At 47.1% G+C, this 15,749-nt stretch overlaps 1 protein-coding gene across 4 annotated transcripts in view; it reads left to right on the forward strand.

Annotated features, from left to right (window-relative positions):
• The window catches only part of TSPAN14 (tetraspanin 14), an 87,105-nt gene that overhangs the window by 56,095 nt on the left and 15,261 nt on the right, over positions 1 to 15,749 (forward strand). For all 4 annotated transcript variants that reach the window (XM_090057781.1, XM_090057779.1, XM_090057778.1 and 1 more), the window contains 3 exons: positions 2,784 to 2,930; positions 4,337 to 4,507; positions 8,333 to 8,458. In XM_090057781.1, the coding sequence (XP_089913907.1) occupies positions 2,784 to 2,930; positions 4,337 to 4,507; positions 8,333 to 8,458 (444 nt within the window). The remainder of the gene's footprint in view (positions 1 to 2,783; positions 2,931 to 4,336; positions 4,508 to 8,332; positions 8,459 to 15,749) is intronic.

A 15,749-nucleotide genomic window follows, 5' to 3' on the forward strand; every position in this document is an offset into this window, starting at 1 on the left:
TTTCCTGACTTTCTTTACCCCTCATCACCAGCAGCAAAGCTGTTATTGCCACCTCATTCATTTTAATAGGTATGCACATATTGGAAATGGAGCTTGATAGAGACTCATTAATGTAACAGTGAGTCTGGGGCAGAGTTTTAAAATGAAAAACAACCTGTATAGTTTGCACTGTGCCCTTTTGGAAATGGGATTAGATACTATTCTGGTAATCGTAATGGATCATGAGAACTAGTGTTTATAGAGCTCTTTAAATATGCCAGTTACTATGCGTACAGCAACTGTATTATTTATAAGTTTTCTACCAATTTTATCATAGTATATCCCCGTAGCCTCCCAGTAACTGTGGAAAATACTGCACCTCCATTAAGAGATATTAAATTGTAACAGACATTAAACGACTTGCCCAAGGTGATGGAAAAGCATCTAGAAACCAGACAAGTCCCAATTTGTTCCTGAAGTGTTCACCTCCTTCAGTTTGTTTTTTGTTTGTTTGGTTTTTTTGGGGGGGGGTTGTTTTTTGTTTTGGGGGGGGTTTTTTTGCAGGGACGATGGGAATGCATGGGATGGGGACACTGTCATTGCAGCCACAGTGTGGATAAAGGAAAGAGGGGGCATACCTATATGAGATTCACTACACGGAGCAGACTAATTAGCTCCACAGTAAACATCCTGGATCTACACATGCAGCCCTATTAAGCCACAGGAAACTAATTACCTGTGTAGCACAGTAATAGTTGTAAATTACAAGCACTAATCCTGCTGCAGAGTTTTTTACATCGCAGCACCACCTGTGTAGATGCTGATGCAGCTGGCTGGGGCACAAGGGTGCTTCAGTGTGGGGGCTGCCTGCAATTGCCATGCTCCAGCAGATTTGATTAATCAAGTCTGCCCCGGTGCATTGGAATTCTGATGAGCTGGATTTGGGCAAACAAGGTAAATTAGACAAGATTATTATAAAGATGGAAGTTTAAAAAAGCAATGAAAAGCCAAAACAATATTGTATTTGGTGTTGGGAGGTAAGCCTTGCTAAATTAAACAGTTTCCAAATGGATAAGGAATAGTTATGTAGTCATATTAATGTGTCCTTAAATGTTCCTTGTAACACTGAATGTATTTTATACTGTAAATTCCCTCTGAATTTAGCAGATTGTATGAGGAGATGCATTTCAAGCCATGTTGGTGTCAAAAGGGACCTAATTAAAGGATACAGCAAAATACCACAAAGATTTCCTAGGGTTACCATACATCTGGGTTTTCCTGGACAAGTCCTTTTGTTGAGCCCTCTGATCTCCATCTGGGTGGGGTTTTTTTCAATCTGACGAAATGTCTGGGATTTTGCTTTGCTCTGCTGGTGGGAGCATGGGGTGGGCAATCAGAAGCAGCAGGGAGCACAGACATACCTGCCCACAGCTGCAGAGGTCCATGCAGACCCATGTGGTGCTCCCTGCTGCCTGTGTTCACCCTCCCCCTGCTCTCACTCCCGGAGCAAAGCAAAAGCCCAGACACTTGGTCAGGGAAGGTGGGCAGGGGTGGGGGTTGCGACAGGGCGGGTTACCTGCCCCTCCAGCGGGGGAAAGGTGTAGGGAACCTTTGAAGGCATCAGGGAACTCTGGCTGGGCTGGTAGCACAGGGGCTGGTGTCTGTTCTCACAGGGGGTGAGTGGCTGCTGAGGGGAGCGGGAGGGGGAAAGGAGGGGGCTATGGGGATACCACAAGCCTCCCTTCCTCTTCTCTCCAGCCCATGCCAGGGCCAGGTGCGCTCTGCTGCTGCCTGCATGAATCAGAGCCACTGTGCTCTGGCCCGGTCAGGACAGAGACAGCTGAGGCTCCTCTGGCAGGGGTGGGGGGGGTGAGGGGCACCAGCAGGGATGGGGGTGGGGAGTTGAAGAGCGGGAGTGAGGGGCATCAGTGTTGGGGAGGGCAGCCCAGGGTGGCAGGGTACTGCAATCTGAGAGTGAGGGCCACTGGCAGGACTGGAGTTAGTGGGTTGGGAGTGAGGGGCAGCAGTAGAGCTGGGGGTGGGAGGGGGTCTGCGGCTCAGCAGTGAGGGACAACAACAGGGGCAGGGCACCGGCATGTCACTGCCCCCCACTGTCATATTCCGCTCCCCCCCATGTGTGACAGGTGGCTTCTTTTTTGGACCTGGAAATATGGTAACCCTACCTTTCCCCCTCCCCAAAAGAGTCCCCCCACAGTTCCATCATGTTCAGTTGGTTACTTTGTCCCTGTTGACATTGCTTGGGGACACTATGGTGGTGAAGGTTGGGTAACTTCTTTAAAAACACTTAAATCCCCTGTATTCTCCACCATGCTTTTCATTCAAATTGTCCTTTGTACCTCTCACTAGTTCAGATTCACTAGCTTAAAGCTAGGTGAATCTCCTGTGATAGTATTAGGCTTTTAGCACCATCTTGTGGAAGCCTATTGGTTGAAGATCTTTGAAAATTAACTCTCCTTCAGAGTCAGGGGTCCTGCAGTTTCCTTCTAGAATTAATTTTCGTACTGCAAACCCATTCAACCAACTTATTCTGCTAGATAAAGATATTATGTATGTAATCAAAACAACAGTTAATATTAATAATATTTTTGTTCCAAATCGTTTGTATGATGTCAGAATGCCATTTGTATTTTTCCTAGTGCCCTTATGTGCCCTCTGCTGAGAACCTCACTCGCTTCTAGTATAAGATAATGACAAAGCAAACAAGAATTTTTTTTTCTATTACTGAGATGCTTCATGTCCTTATGCTCACCTTTCCCCCTTTTTTGCAATTGTTCTGTCTTTAGGGTGTACTGTCTGATATAACAAATGTAACCCGTCTCCACGGCTTTGATCCAGTAGTGCTTGTTTTGATTGTTGGAGTAGTGATGTTCACCCTGGGATTTGCTGGCTGTGTAGGAGCACTGAGAGAGAACATCTGCCTTCTGAAGTTTGTAAGTAACATAAAGGTGGTTCGAGGTGGGTCGGTGTTCAGGGAAAGAAGAGATGACTTGTAAAACTGCTAGGCAAAAACAGAAGTTGAATTGAGCCCAGGTGTATGTGGTAAATGTTTCCACTAACCTGACTAGAGAATGATATTCAGAATAGTAGTACACATGCACTTTTTTTTCTTTCTCTGTGAAATGTTCCTAATGCTGTTTAGGTTCTTGTGAAGATATTTTCCAAAATAAATTGATGCTAGAAGTCTCACTGCAGCTCATTGTATATCTAATTAATGGCTTTGCTGCAGGGGGACCGCCCCCCCTCCCAACCCCGTCAACCAGCCAGGTCCCTGCTTCTCGACTGGCCACTGGGGTACATGAACCAAAAAAGGTTGAAAACCCCTGTCTTAAGTGAATTCGGAAAACACCAAGAGCGATATGCAAAAGAAAAAAATCAGACTTTTCTTAAGTTAATTTTTTCCTAGAGGCTTAGTGGGAAGAACTACTGGACTCCACAACAGAAAACTGATACATTACATAGTTTTCATTTTAATGTTTGGGGTTCCCTTTTTATTGATGTAGGAGTTAACAGCTAATTTGGAAGGAAAGGCTTGGAAAAATAATTGTCGTTTACATTACATTAAATTAGGAGAGAAGCAGTACCGTATTTTTCGGACCATAAGACGCACTTTTTTCCCCCCAAAAGTGGGGGGAAAACGAGGGTGCGTCTTATGGTCCGAAGGTGTGTGTCCCGGGGAGACGGGGTGGAGCTTGCCCGCGGAGGCGGCGGAGCCCGAGCAGGACACCCGCCGCTTGTTTATGCCGTGTCCCGGGGAGACGGGGCGGAGCTTGCCCGCGGAGGCGGCGGAGCCCGAGCGGGATATCCGCCGCTTGTTTAAACCGGAAGCCGGCGCCCGTGCCGGTGGCCGGGAGCCGGCAATAAAAATGGCCGGCCGGAACAGACGGGGCAGGAGTCCGAAGGAGGGACTCGCTGCCGCGGAGACTGAGGCTCCAGGAGGGGTGCGTCTTATGGTCCGGTGCGTCTTATGGTCCGAAAAATACGGTAAGTCACGTTAGTCTGAAATCAGGGAGAAGGTAGGGCAGGATGGAAGTTGGTTCAGAGGCCTGAGCTCTCATAGATCACAACTGATTGTGATTAGATGCTAGCAAGTAAACTAGGATGTAATGCCTATGTTCGCTGTCAACTTGAGACAACCAAACAAAGATAGCTTCAACATGGGTATGTCTTTTTATGCTGTTTTTAATTACATTTTCTCACATTACTATTTCAGTGACATATGTACTCTATGAACACTCTACCTGTAGTTCTTGTGCCTGCTCTGTAATTGAGTCAGGACCTAGTCATGTTCAAAATTGGTGAATATCTTTGTAAATGGTCCTGTTGCTCTGTTTTGCAGTTCTGTGGAACAATTGTGTTCATCTTTCTGTTGGAGCTGACTGTGGCAGTACTAGCTTTCTTGTTCCAGGACTGGGTGAGGGAGAAGTTCAAAGAATTCTTTGAGATCAACATTAAATCGTACAGGGATGATATTGACCTTCAGAACCTCATCGATTCACTGCAGAAGATTGTAAGTCATCATCTCTTTAATTTGATTTATTTCTCTTTAGTGTCTCAAGAAGAAGCATACTCTTTAAGGATTCCCAACTACAGGGTTAGCACTTCCTTTACAAGGCCCGTATCTGTATGGCTTTTATAAGTTCTGTCTTTCCCAGCAGGTGATGGTGCTGCATTAGAAACTGAGGGTTTGTCTCACTGGTTCTAGCAGCTATGACTTCAGGTGTGTCAGGTGCCAGGACTTTAGATGACACATTTTGAGAAGCAAGAGAAGTCTGTCAGAGGCCTTGGTAGTCATGTCTGTTTCTGTCCTACTTTGAGCCTTCTTGTTAGGCTTTACATATTAGTGTTAAGAACAGTGTTCCGTTAGGAAAAAGAAGAGCGCTTTGAATGTGCTGAAAGAATTCTGCATCCAAATAAAGTACATGGTTGTTGACTAATATGAATGCTGTGTTTTGGCAGTTTTTCCTGATACACATAGGGATCCAGTACAGGGTCTTTCTGTCTCAAATAGACTTCAGCCATTTGAAACAGTGGAGGTTCTTTTGTTAATTGCCAGTTGAACATTTATGGAAGGGCTTGTGTGTGTAGTGTTAATACTTCATGAAGTAGAAGACCGTGGTATATACCCATGTACCAGGATATTGTCAACTCTAAAGTAAATAACTGGGCAGTAATTTTTTTTGCAGTTGGCCTGAAAAAACCATAGTATCTGCATATTAGGGCTGTCGAAGCTTCAGTTCCTGATTCAGTTTGGCAGAGATTCAGTCCGATTTCAGTGGCTGAATCTCCAAATCTGAATCGAATCGGAGGACCGTTTAATGTCTCCAAATCAATTCAGAGAGATTCGGTGATTTGGACATGGACACAGCTTTAAATGTTTTTTCTACATACCTCTAGGTAGCAGGCAGCTTGTGAATGTTGCACTGCTGGGGCTCAGGGAGTATCCCACAGGATCATGGGGGACTTCCCAGCACACTCAGCAGCAGACCCACAGTCCACTTGCAGGTCTACCAAGGAGCATGCAGGGGTGGGGCCCTGCACCTCCCAGCTTGGCAACTGGTGATTCTTGGGTCTGGGGGGGGGGCACCTGGGGTCCCCCTGTGGCCAATCACTGAGTCGGGGGGGATGTGGAGGGGTGGGGAAGGGGCCCTGCGATCTCCTCAGTGGACCCAGAAATGGACCAAAAGTACTTCCAGTCCACTTCTGGGTTCACCGCTGAGCATGTGAGGAATCCCCCACTCTCCTGTGGGACGCTCCCACCCGCCTCAGCATCACAGCGTTCACGAGCCACGCTGGTACCTCAAGGTACGTAGAAAAAACATTTAAAGTTGTGTCTATGTCGGAATCATTGATTCTCCGAATCAGCATTGGATCTTCAGATTTGGATTTGGCTGAATTGAATGGAGGACAGTGATCTGAATCAACGAATTGAATCACTGTCCCTGATTCGGCCCGAATCAGACTCGAGTAGGGTCCGCTTCGCACACCCCTACTGCACGTGGTACGATGCAGGTCTAATGCAACCCATTCTACCTGACAGACAATTCAGTGGTGACTAATTTCTAGTAGAGCTTGGAATGATTTAGTGTTGAACCCTGATTTCAAATACTCTCAATAAAAGTAAAAGGCTAAACTTCCCAAAAAAAGATTTCAACTGACAAATTAACAAGCCATGTGGAAACAACAAAGACACAAAGCATCTCTGAATAAGTCTGCCATAGCAGATAAAGCACTAGTGGAACAGGGAAACAACTTGATGTAGATCAGTAAATGTAGCCATGTAACATCGAAAAAACCCTTCCTCAAGGTACTGTTGTACTTTTCCAACGATGCACTGAAATGAATCTTCTAATGAGGTATGGGCCAAATTGCAGAACCTTCAGGATATACCTCTGGGACAGCCTTTTGTATGCAGCTCATTGCACTGACTAACGGAAAGTTAATTCCACTTGGCTTAGTGTGAATACAGCTTCTTTTCTGTAGCCCATACACAGTTTGATTGTCATCCTTAAGTGAGAATCATACCTTTTTTATTTTTTTTAACAGTTACTCAATGTGGGGGAGAGGGAAAGAAGCAGGAAGCCCAGTTTTTATTAGCTTCCTCCAAATATAAATCAGAAGGTTGAAGGTACTGCCCTAGGACCAGTTCTTGGCAATTTCACTTTTATTCTAGCCAGTACCTTAAGCCTTTTCTCCTTGAAAGTTGATGCTTTTTACCTGAATTTCACAACCTCTTAGAGTAGTGTGCCTTCTAAAACAATTTCTCCTTTAGTGTTATTGTTAGATGCTAGTCTTAATGAAGATATTGTTTTATTATTTTTCACTTCAGTGAAATACATGTGATTTGAACATTTTAAAATTACTTGAATCAGATTGGAGACAATTTAATTTTGCTTGATCAAGAAATTTGTGTGCCTTATTTTCGAGATATTGCTTGGTTGATTGGATACAGTCATCTTAGTTGAAATCACTGTGTTTACATATATTAAGATGTTGGAAAAATAGTCCCAAATTGGCTAATAAAAATACAATAAAATATGAATATTTTTTAAAAGTGTAACTTCATAGAAAAATTAGGAGGAGAAATTGCTTGTTGATTTGTGGTTAAGTACCTGGGTGACTGGTGCCTTTTCTGCAGGGGCAGAGCTGGCGAGCACCTGTAGACGCTGCCAGTGGCAGGGGCAGACCTGTCGGGGGGTCACATGTCCCCTCAACCCATGTCCCCCATACCAGTCACCTATGGTTAAATATATACTTACCATGCATCAAGTAACACCTTAATTTTTCCCAGGTCTCAGTCTCTGATATTGCCATATTTGTTAAATGTGAGACTTGTGTAACTGTTTTAGAGATGGAAGAACAAAAATCTACGCCAGTAATGATTAAAATTTTGCAGATGTGACTGTCTTGATTAACATGAGACTGCAGTCCTTTTATTTATGAAATCAGTACAGCATGAGTGGACAGTATTGCAAGGTTCTCCATGTTTTTCAATAGCTGTATTCCAGAATCTGGTGTGATCAATGGTACGCCTGGTAGGGAAATTTTTAAATATAATTTTGCAAGGCCAAGATGGCTTCTGGTTAGATACTACTATTTAGAGTGATAGCTGTAGTGACATGTGACATTTACCTCCATCAACATGATTGCATTAGTCCCGTATGCTAATTCACATTTTATCAGATACTTTGGTTTAGTGAAAGCAACTGAGAGTTCTGAAATTTTTTTTAGGCTAGAAACAGAAGTCACCTTTGTACTGCCATAAAAATGTTTGTGGCAGCGCAAAGACCAGACAAAAAGATATTCATGTCCCTTGCTGCACCACAAATTCCAAAAATCTGTGGCTATGATGCAAGTGATACATTGTGCTGCTACTTTGTGGCAGGCATCTGTTTGCTCTAAGGGTAATCACTCTAAGAACTTCAGGGGCCTGATTTTGCGCACCCAGGAATGCTACTCCTGGGGCACACAGGATTAGGCCTCTGAAGCCTTGGGAGTGCCTACTTGGATTCCCGTTTCTGGAGGTGTTTCCAGAGCAACAGGGGCCTGACCTTGTGGGACAATGGGCAGTGTCTATTTTGCTCAATGTAGCAGATCTTCTGTGGTGGGATACATTCCAGCACAGGTGATCCGCTTTATTTGGTGACATACGTTTGCCCTTAGTACATGGCTCCAGTTCTGGCTTTGGCATTAATTCACTGGGTAGTCATAGGCAAGTTGCTCAAACTCTTTGCTTCTGCATCATCTCTGTAAAGTGAAGATGGGTAAATGTCTTACAGGGCTGTTTTCTGTGTATTGCCCAAATGATATCAAGTGTGTTGTTTCTCTGTTGCAGAACCATTGCTGTGGTGCTCAGGGTCCAGAAGATTGGGATCTTAACATTTACTTCAACTGCAGCAGTGAAAGCAAAAGTCGTGAGAAATGTGGGGTTCCCTTTTCCTGCTGTGTACCTGATCCTGCTGTGAGTTGTTTCCTGGCTTTGTATTTGTATTATTACTGGAGAATTTTGAAGGGAAGTGCTTCCTGAATGGATATAATGCCCTGGGCTTAAAAGGATGTTTGAATATTTCAGTATGTCCTATTTCTGCTCTGCCCTTGCTGAAGATCCTCTTACTTTGCACTTCTGTTGCAGACCCAAAGGGACCTTGTATCCTGCTGCTGAAATGTTATAGAGTCAGAGCAGATAAACTGTTTTAGTATTGCTTAAGCCTGTGGTGTACAGCTATAGGTATTGTTTAAAAGAAACAGTAGATTTTTAATGAGTTCCTGGTCTCTTGTTCCCATAGTGAGGGAAGACTTGGGAGTTCTCAGTGCTCAGTTCCTTGGGAAAGGTAACCATTTTAGAACAGCTCTAGACTCACTTAGATGAGACAGCAGTTGTTGTTTCCTTCTAATTCCCTGAAGCAATAAATTATTAAATGCATATTAATGTAATGCATTTGAGTAGTCACATTACCTTCAGTGGGACTTGTGTGTGCTTGGACACCCACAGATTACGTGCAGGGGCACCTGACTTCTGAAGGTGAAATTTTAAACCCAGTGTTAAATATCTAGGCTGTCTGTATAGTGCATGGGAAGAGTGGCTTTACAGGATGATCCAAAAACACCATATGCTGGGTAGGAAACAGCAAGCACAGTAGTGTTTCAGAAATGCTGCCCTCTGTGAAGCTTAGGTGCCTGAGTCCGGGGTTGCAGGAAAGCACTTGGTTCAGTCACTGATACCACGATTATTTCTTGCCCTAATTTCTTGCTCAATAACTGTTTAATAGCCTGAGACTGGAACCCAGGACTCCACTTTCTCAGCTGGGTGCCCAGCTAGTTACCACGTAGTCTAGGCTCCTTCTCATGTACACATAAGGAAGGAGCATAAATCATAGAAAATGAGGGTTGGAAGAGACCTCAGGAGGTCCAAACCCTTATCACAGCATCCCCAACTAGATTGTCCTAGCCAAGGCTTTGTCTAGCCAGGTCTTAAAAACCTCCAAGGGTGGAGATTCCACTTCTTCTCTGAGTATCTTGTTCCAGTGCTTTGCTACCCTCTTAGAGTTTTTCCTCATATTTAAACTTAAACTTCCCTTGCTGTAATTGCTCTTTGCTTTATCTGTGGCCAATGAGAACAGCCTACTTCATCCTTTCTGAACCCCTCCTTTCAGATAGTTGAAGGCTGCTATTAAATCCCCCTCAGTCTTTTCTTCTCCAGACTAAATATGCTTAGTTTGCCCAGCCTCTCCTCAGAAGTCATGTGCCCTGGCCCCCTAACCAGTTTTGTTGCTCTCTGCTGGACTTTCTCCAATTTGTCTACATCAGTGGTCACCAACCAGCGGGTCTCGATCCACTGGTAGATTTTGAAGCCTCTTGGAGTTGATCCAAGGCTGGGGTGAGGGGCTGAGTGCCCGTGTGTATGCATGCATGCACCCCAGCCCAGCAGGTCAGTCCATGGGGGAGGGAAGGGGTGCAATCTAGATTGAGGCCCCCACAGTGAGAGACAGTGGCACAGAGGCAGGAGCAGGGGTAAGTTGAGTGGGGCCCCAGCTAGGTGCAACTCTACCTGCTGGGGAGGTGCACCCCCAAATAATTTTTTCTCCCTCTGCCTCGATCTTCTCCCACACCCCTTCCCCTCCCACAGACTTACCTTTTGGGTGGGGTTGGGGGTGGCGGCAATGCATAGTAGATCTTGAGTTGCTTTTAAATGCCAAAGGTGATCTCCTACTTAAAAGGTTGGAGACTACTGGTCTACACCCTTTCTGTAGTAGGGGGCCCAAAACTGGACACAGTACTCCAGATGTGGTCTCACCAATGCCAAATAGAAGGGAAGAATCACTTTCCTTGGTCTGCTCGCAGTACACCTACTGATGTAACCCAGTATGCTGTTAGCTTTCTTCATAACAAGGGCACTCTGTTGGCTCATATTCACCTTATTTTCAACTGTAACCCCCAGGTCTTTTTCTGCTGACATGCTGCTTAGCTAGGCAGTCCCCAGCCTGTACTAGTGCATGGAATTGTTTCATCCTTGACTTTTGAATTTCTCCTTATAGAACCTCATGAGATTTGATTTTGATCTAATCTTCCAATTCGTTGAGGTCTCTCTGAATTCTGCTCCTCCCAACTTCATGTCATCTGCAAACTTAGTGAGGGTGCACTCCTTCCAGGTCATTGATGAAGATACTGAACAAAACCAGCTCCAGGACTGACCCCTGGGGAACTCCACTTGATACCCGCTGCCAAATAGATATTGAGCCATTGATTATTACCTGTCAAGCCTGACCATCCAGACAGTTTTCTGTCCACCTTACAGTCAGTTCATCCAACTCAGACTTTCTTAGCTTACTTGCAATAATATTGTAGGAGACGGTATCAAAAGCTTTTCTAAAGTCAAGGTATATCATGTTTAGTGTTCTCCCTGCATCCACAGAGACAGTTATCATTATCTCATCACTAGCCAATTGCCTGACAAGAATGGCCCCATTTCCCCCCTGGCAGTTTGGGTTTGGAGCCGCCCCACCCTTGCACCACTGCCTCTTTCATGGAGTGGGGGGGGCGCACTCCCCCTTTCCCCCACTCCGCCACTAGGTTGGGCCTGCCCCCCCACCCTCCCTGCCACCATTGCAGGGCTCAGTGCGCCCCCCATACCCTCTGTTTTGGGGCCAGGCCGGGCCCGGTGTGCCCTCCCCCACCCTCCCAAGCTGCTGTTGTGGGGCCAACGCTGAGCCTGCCCCCCCTACCTTCCCTGACTCTTTTTTAGGGCCGGGCTGTGCTGCTCCCTCCTCACCCTCCATTTCGGAGCCGGGCTAGGCCCAGCATGCCCCCTCCCACCCTCTCTGCCACTGTTTTGGGGCTGGGCCCTCTCCTCCTGCCCCACATCGGGAGGGAGCAGTGCGTGACAGAGACGGGGCTGCTGGCCTTGGGGGGCCCACCCGTTAGATATTCATCACCTGCAAGGAGCAGGGGGGTGGCATCCTGACCCTGCTCCCCCTACTCTGTTGCTGCCACCTCCAAGAACCAGCGGGGGGGGGGGGGATGAGATCAGCTCCATTCCCTCTGTCCCCAACATCATGGTGGCACTCTGTCACGCCTCCACCTACTGTCCAAACACTGTATTCGTACTCTGGTTATTTCCGTCAGACGATCAGCGTGTGAATAAAGTGTTATGGACAGATGGGCAGACTAAGGCTTTTATAATATCTCATCGTAGAAGGCAATCAGATTGGTCAGGCACAACTTGACTTTGGTGAATTCATACAGACTGTTCCTTATCACCTTTTCCAGGTGCTTAGAAATGGCTTCCTTGAAAACGTACTTCATGACTTCTTCCAAGGACTAAAGGTGAAGCTGATTGGTCTGTAGTTCCCCAGATCTTCCTCTTGAAGATGGGCACTGTATTTGCCCTTTTCCAGTCATCCAGGACCCCTCTGAATTGCCACGAGTTTTCAGAGATAATGGCCAGCAGCTCTACAGTCGCATCGACTAACTCCCTCATCACCTTTGGGTGTATAGTATCCAGCCCCATGGACTTGTACATGTTTAACTTTTCTAAATAGCCTGTAACCCGTTCTTTCACCACTGTTGGCTGCTCACCTTTTCCCTAAACTGTGCTGGCAGGTGCAGTAATCTGAGAGCTGACCTTGCCTGTGAAAACTGAGGTGAAAAAGGCATAAGTACTTCATCCCTATCTGCATCCTCTGTCACTAGGTTGCCTACCGCTTTTAGTAAGGGACCTATGCTTTCCCTGATCTTTCTCATATTGTTGATTGTAACAGGCTGCGGTCCTTGGGGTTGCCATGATCTCCCCTAACTCTGTCAATCTGATCTTCCCTGTGTCTCCCCCTTACTGTGCCAATCTGGCCTAAAAGGCACCTTCAATTCTTGCCCGCCACATCTTTGATGGAAAATATGTAATAGGGAGGCTGCCTTTCCAACATCTTGAGCACAGTTTCTTGCTGTACACTGGCCCCGGGGCTCCTGAATCCCTTGTGGGCCCCTGTATTGGGTGTTTCGAGGCACCCTAGCCTTATGAGCTATGCGTGGCTCCAACTACCCCTTTACCATGCCCCAAGCCTTGCTGTTGAAACTGATGTTCTTTGGTCTTGCTGTGTGCCTCACTGGCACTCAGGCTCTCCGTAGCCCTGTCTTGCTTTGCGCCTCACTGGCACTCGGGCTGTCCACAGCCCTGTCTCGCTCTGCACCTCACTGGTGCTGGGGTCCGTGCATCCCCAATGCTGCGCCCTCTCTGGCATCGGGGTCCCCATGCTGCCATGAGTCCCCTTTGAGGCCTCCTCCAACCCCTAATAGCCTCACCCATGCCACCAGTTCAAAACAGCAAACAAAAAAACCACAAGCCCCTGGGCTATAACATAAACTCTAGCTGCCTGGCTATAACATTATTCCAGCCACCTCAGGGGTGTTCCATCTTTTACCCATCTTGGGGCTATGCCTGAAGTCCGGCCTCTCCCCTCTGCTTGCTGTGGGAGAGCTCCTTCCCCCTAGGCTGCTGACAGGGGTCTCCCTTCCCTGGTCCCAGCCCTGGGTTTATGTGGGCCTAGAGCCCTGCCTTCTCTGGCCAGCTGACCAGATGCAGGTGCTGCCACTCCCCTCATTAACTAGTTATCCTGGCAATCTGCACTTGGGTTCTTATCTCTACTCCAAGAGTAGCAGGTACCTTAGTGTCCTGCTACACCTGATATACTTGTAGAAATCTTTCTTGTTACTTTTCACATCCTTTGCTAGCTGCAACTCCCAGTTGCACAAAAAACTTGGTTAGGCATTTTTGATTTCATGCCCTAGCAATACTCTTATATTCCTCCCTTATCATTTGTTCGGTTTTCCTCTTCTTGTAAGCTTTCTTTTTGTGTGTTAGCAAAGAACTCTTTACTGAGCTAAGCCAAGCTGGTCTTCTGCCATACTTGCTTTCATTCAAATCTTTCATGCTCTTCTGCACTGTGGAAAAGGAAGGGAGAAGAAGTCCCCTTCCCTGCCAGCCTACTTTTTAAAGCCTGGAAGTTAGGACAGTCTTCCAGAAAGGGGTTTCCTTCCTTCCCCTCACCTGCTTCTCAGTCTGAGGAAGGAACTTGATCCTAGCTAAGTGCTTAAACTACTAGGTGTCATGGGTAGTAACACCATCAATATTTTCTTTTATTTTATTAAGGAAAAAAAAATACTGCAATTCCACAGTGTTTATTGCTGCTTCTGATTTGGGTTTCAGTGGGCTCAGGTGCAATGGTCCCTCTAAGGTCTGGTGGTCCATGAGCAGCTTAGAGGGAACACTGATGATGCCTGCTGTGTTTGCTGGAGGCCCCAGAGCTAGGCACATCCAGGATGTCGGCTTCTGGGCTTCTGCTCCTAAGAGATGGGACTTACAGCTCGGGAGCCTGGCTGTATGCACTGTTGCTGCCTTCCAGTCACCTTGTGGTTGCTTTCCTGGGCTCCCAGGATTAGGCACAGGTAGAAGGAGGAAGAAAATGTGTAACAGCCTGTGAAGCTGGGGAACCTTTTGTCTGGCTACTTCCCATCCTCAGGCAGGTTTCTCTCTCTCCAGCACAGCATCAGAGAGAAAGTGGCTTCAAAGATTCCCCTCCTCTCCCCTCCCAGAGAGACTCTGGAGCTGATGATGAACTTTACAGGACCTGGCTAGTCAGCCAGGTGGGCTCTGTGCACCTCTGAGGCAACGTTAATGTGAGCCTTGGTAAAACATAACTCTGTCCCCAGAGAGCTGCCTCCCACCTCCCTGGGACCAGCTGCACGTGGCCAGGCCTCTGCTATCATGGTCCGCTTGGCACAGGCTGCTTAGGCTCCTGTCTTGCTCCATCTGGAGCAGCTGGGCAGTCCCCTGAACCAAGCCCTGCCAAGAGGACTCTCAGTTCCCCACTGGGACTGTCAGAAATCCATAACCATCACCCTTATCCCATCACCACTCCCCCCGCCCCCCCCCCCAATAATATCAGGCACTTTCAAGCTGGCAATCCTGACTGGGGTGCACAGGTATCTCAGTGTGCCTGACATTCTTGTCAGGCAATTCTGCAGCAGCCTGTGGCCGGGTTGGGGCAAGTGCGTGGCATTAAAAAGTTGGTGTGTGGCAAGATTTTTTCTTGTGCATGGACTGAGGTCCCGAAGGGTAGGGGAGTTGGGAGTCCAAGACAAGTGGTCATTCCTTAAGGAGACGATTCTCCGAGCCCAAAGGGTGACAGTCCCAACGCGAATCAAAGGGGGCAAGAGTGCTCAAAAGCCCCCATGGCTCACTGAAAGCATTCAGGAACATCTGAAAGCTAAAAAGGAGGCATACATCCAATGAAAGGGAGGGGCCATCACCAAGGAGGATTATACCTCTGTTGCTCAAGACTGTAGGGGGGCTGTTAGGAAGGCTAAGGCGGAGACAGAACTAAGACTAGCGACCAGGATCAAGGATAACAAGAAATCATTTTTTAAATACATAGGGAGTAAAAAGAAGGCACCGGGTAACATGGGGCCCCTGCAGGACACGCTTGACAATCTGGTGGTTGCACCAGATGCTAAAGCTGACCTCTTTAACAAATTTTTTGCCTCCATTTTTCTGATCAGGGACTGGGACATCCCACCCCCGGGATTCTGGACAGACTCAAGAGGCACCACCAGGCCTAGGGTCAGAGAAGACCTTTTTAGGGAACTTCTGGTGGGGCTGGACATGTTCAAAACAGCAGGTCCAAATGATCTCCACCCCAGGGTGATGAGGGAATTGGCAGAGGTCATTGCGAGACCCATGGCATGGCTTTACAAGCAGTCGTGGTGCTCTGGCCAGGGTTGGTGTGGTTCCCATTTTCAAAAAAGGGAGGAAGGAGGACCCATTAGTCTTACCTCGGTATTGGGAAGCTCTTTGAGAAAATTATCCAGGAGCACATCTGCGAGGGACCAGCAGGGGAAGTTATGCTTAGGGGCAACCAACATGGGTTCATTAGAAGCAGGTTCTGTCAGACCAACCTGGTTTCCTTCTATGACTAGGTCGCAAAATCATAGATGATGGTCTTGCGGTGGACGCAGTCTTTCTGGACTTTAGGAAGGCCTTCGACACTGTCTCTCACCCCATGCTTATTGAAAAATTAGGCCTACACAGTCAGATGGGTCGCAAATTGGCTGGAGAGCCATGCTCAGAGAGTGGTGGTGGACGGGTCATTTTTTACTTGGAGGGAAGTGGGCAGTGGGGTCCCCCAGGGCTTGGTCCTTGGGCCCGCACTGTTCAACATCTTCATTAGCGCCTTAGACAAGGGGGTGAAAAGCACCTTGTT

The sequence above is a fragment of the Crocodylus siamensis genome, chromosome 7 (assembly GCF_052110815.1).
Source record: "Crocodylus siamensis isolate JL-2025a chromosome 7, ASM5211081v1, whole genome shotgun sequence".
Classification (NCBI taxonomy): domain Eukaryota; kingdom Metazoa; phylum Chordata; order Crocodylia; family Crocodylidae; genus Crocodylus; species Crocodylus siamensis.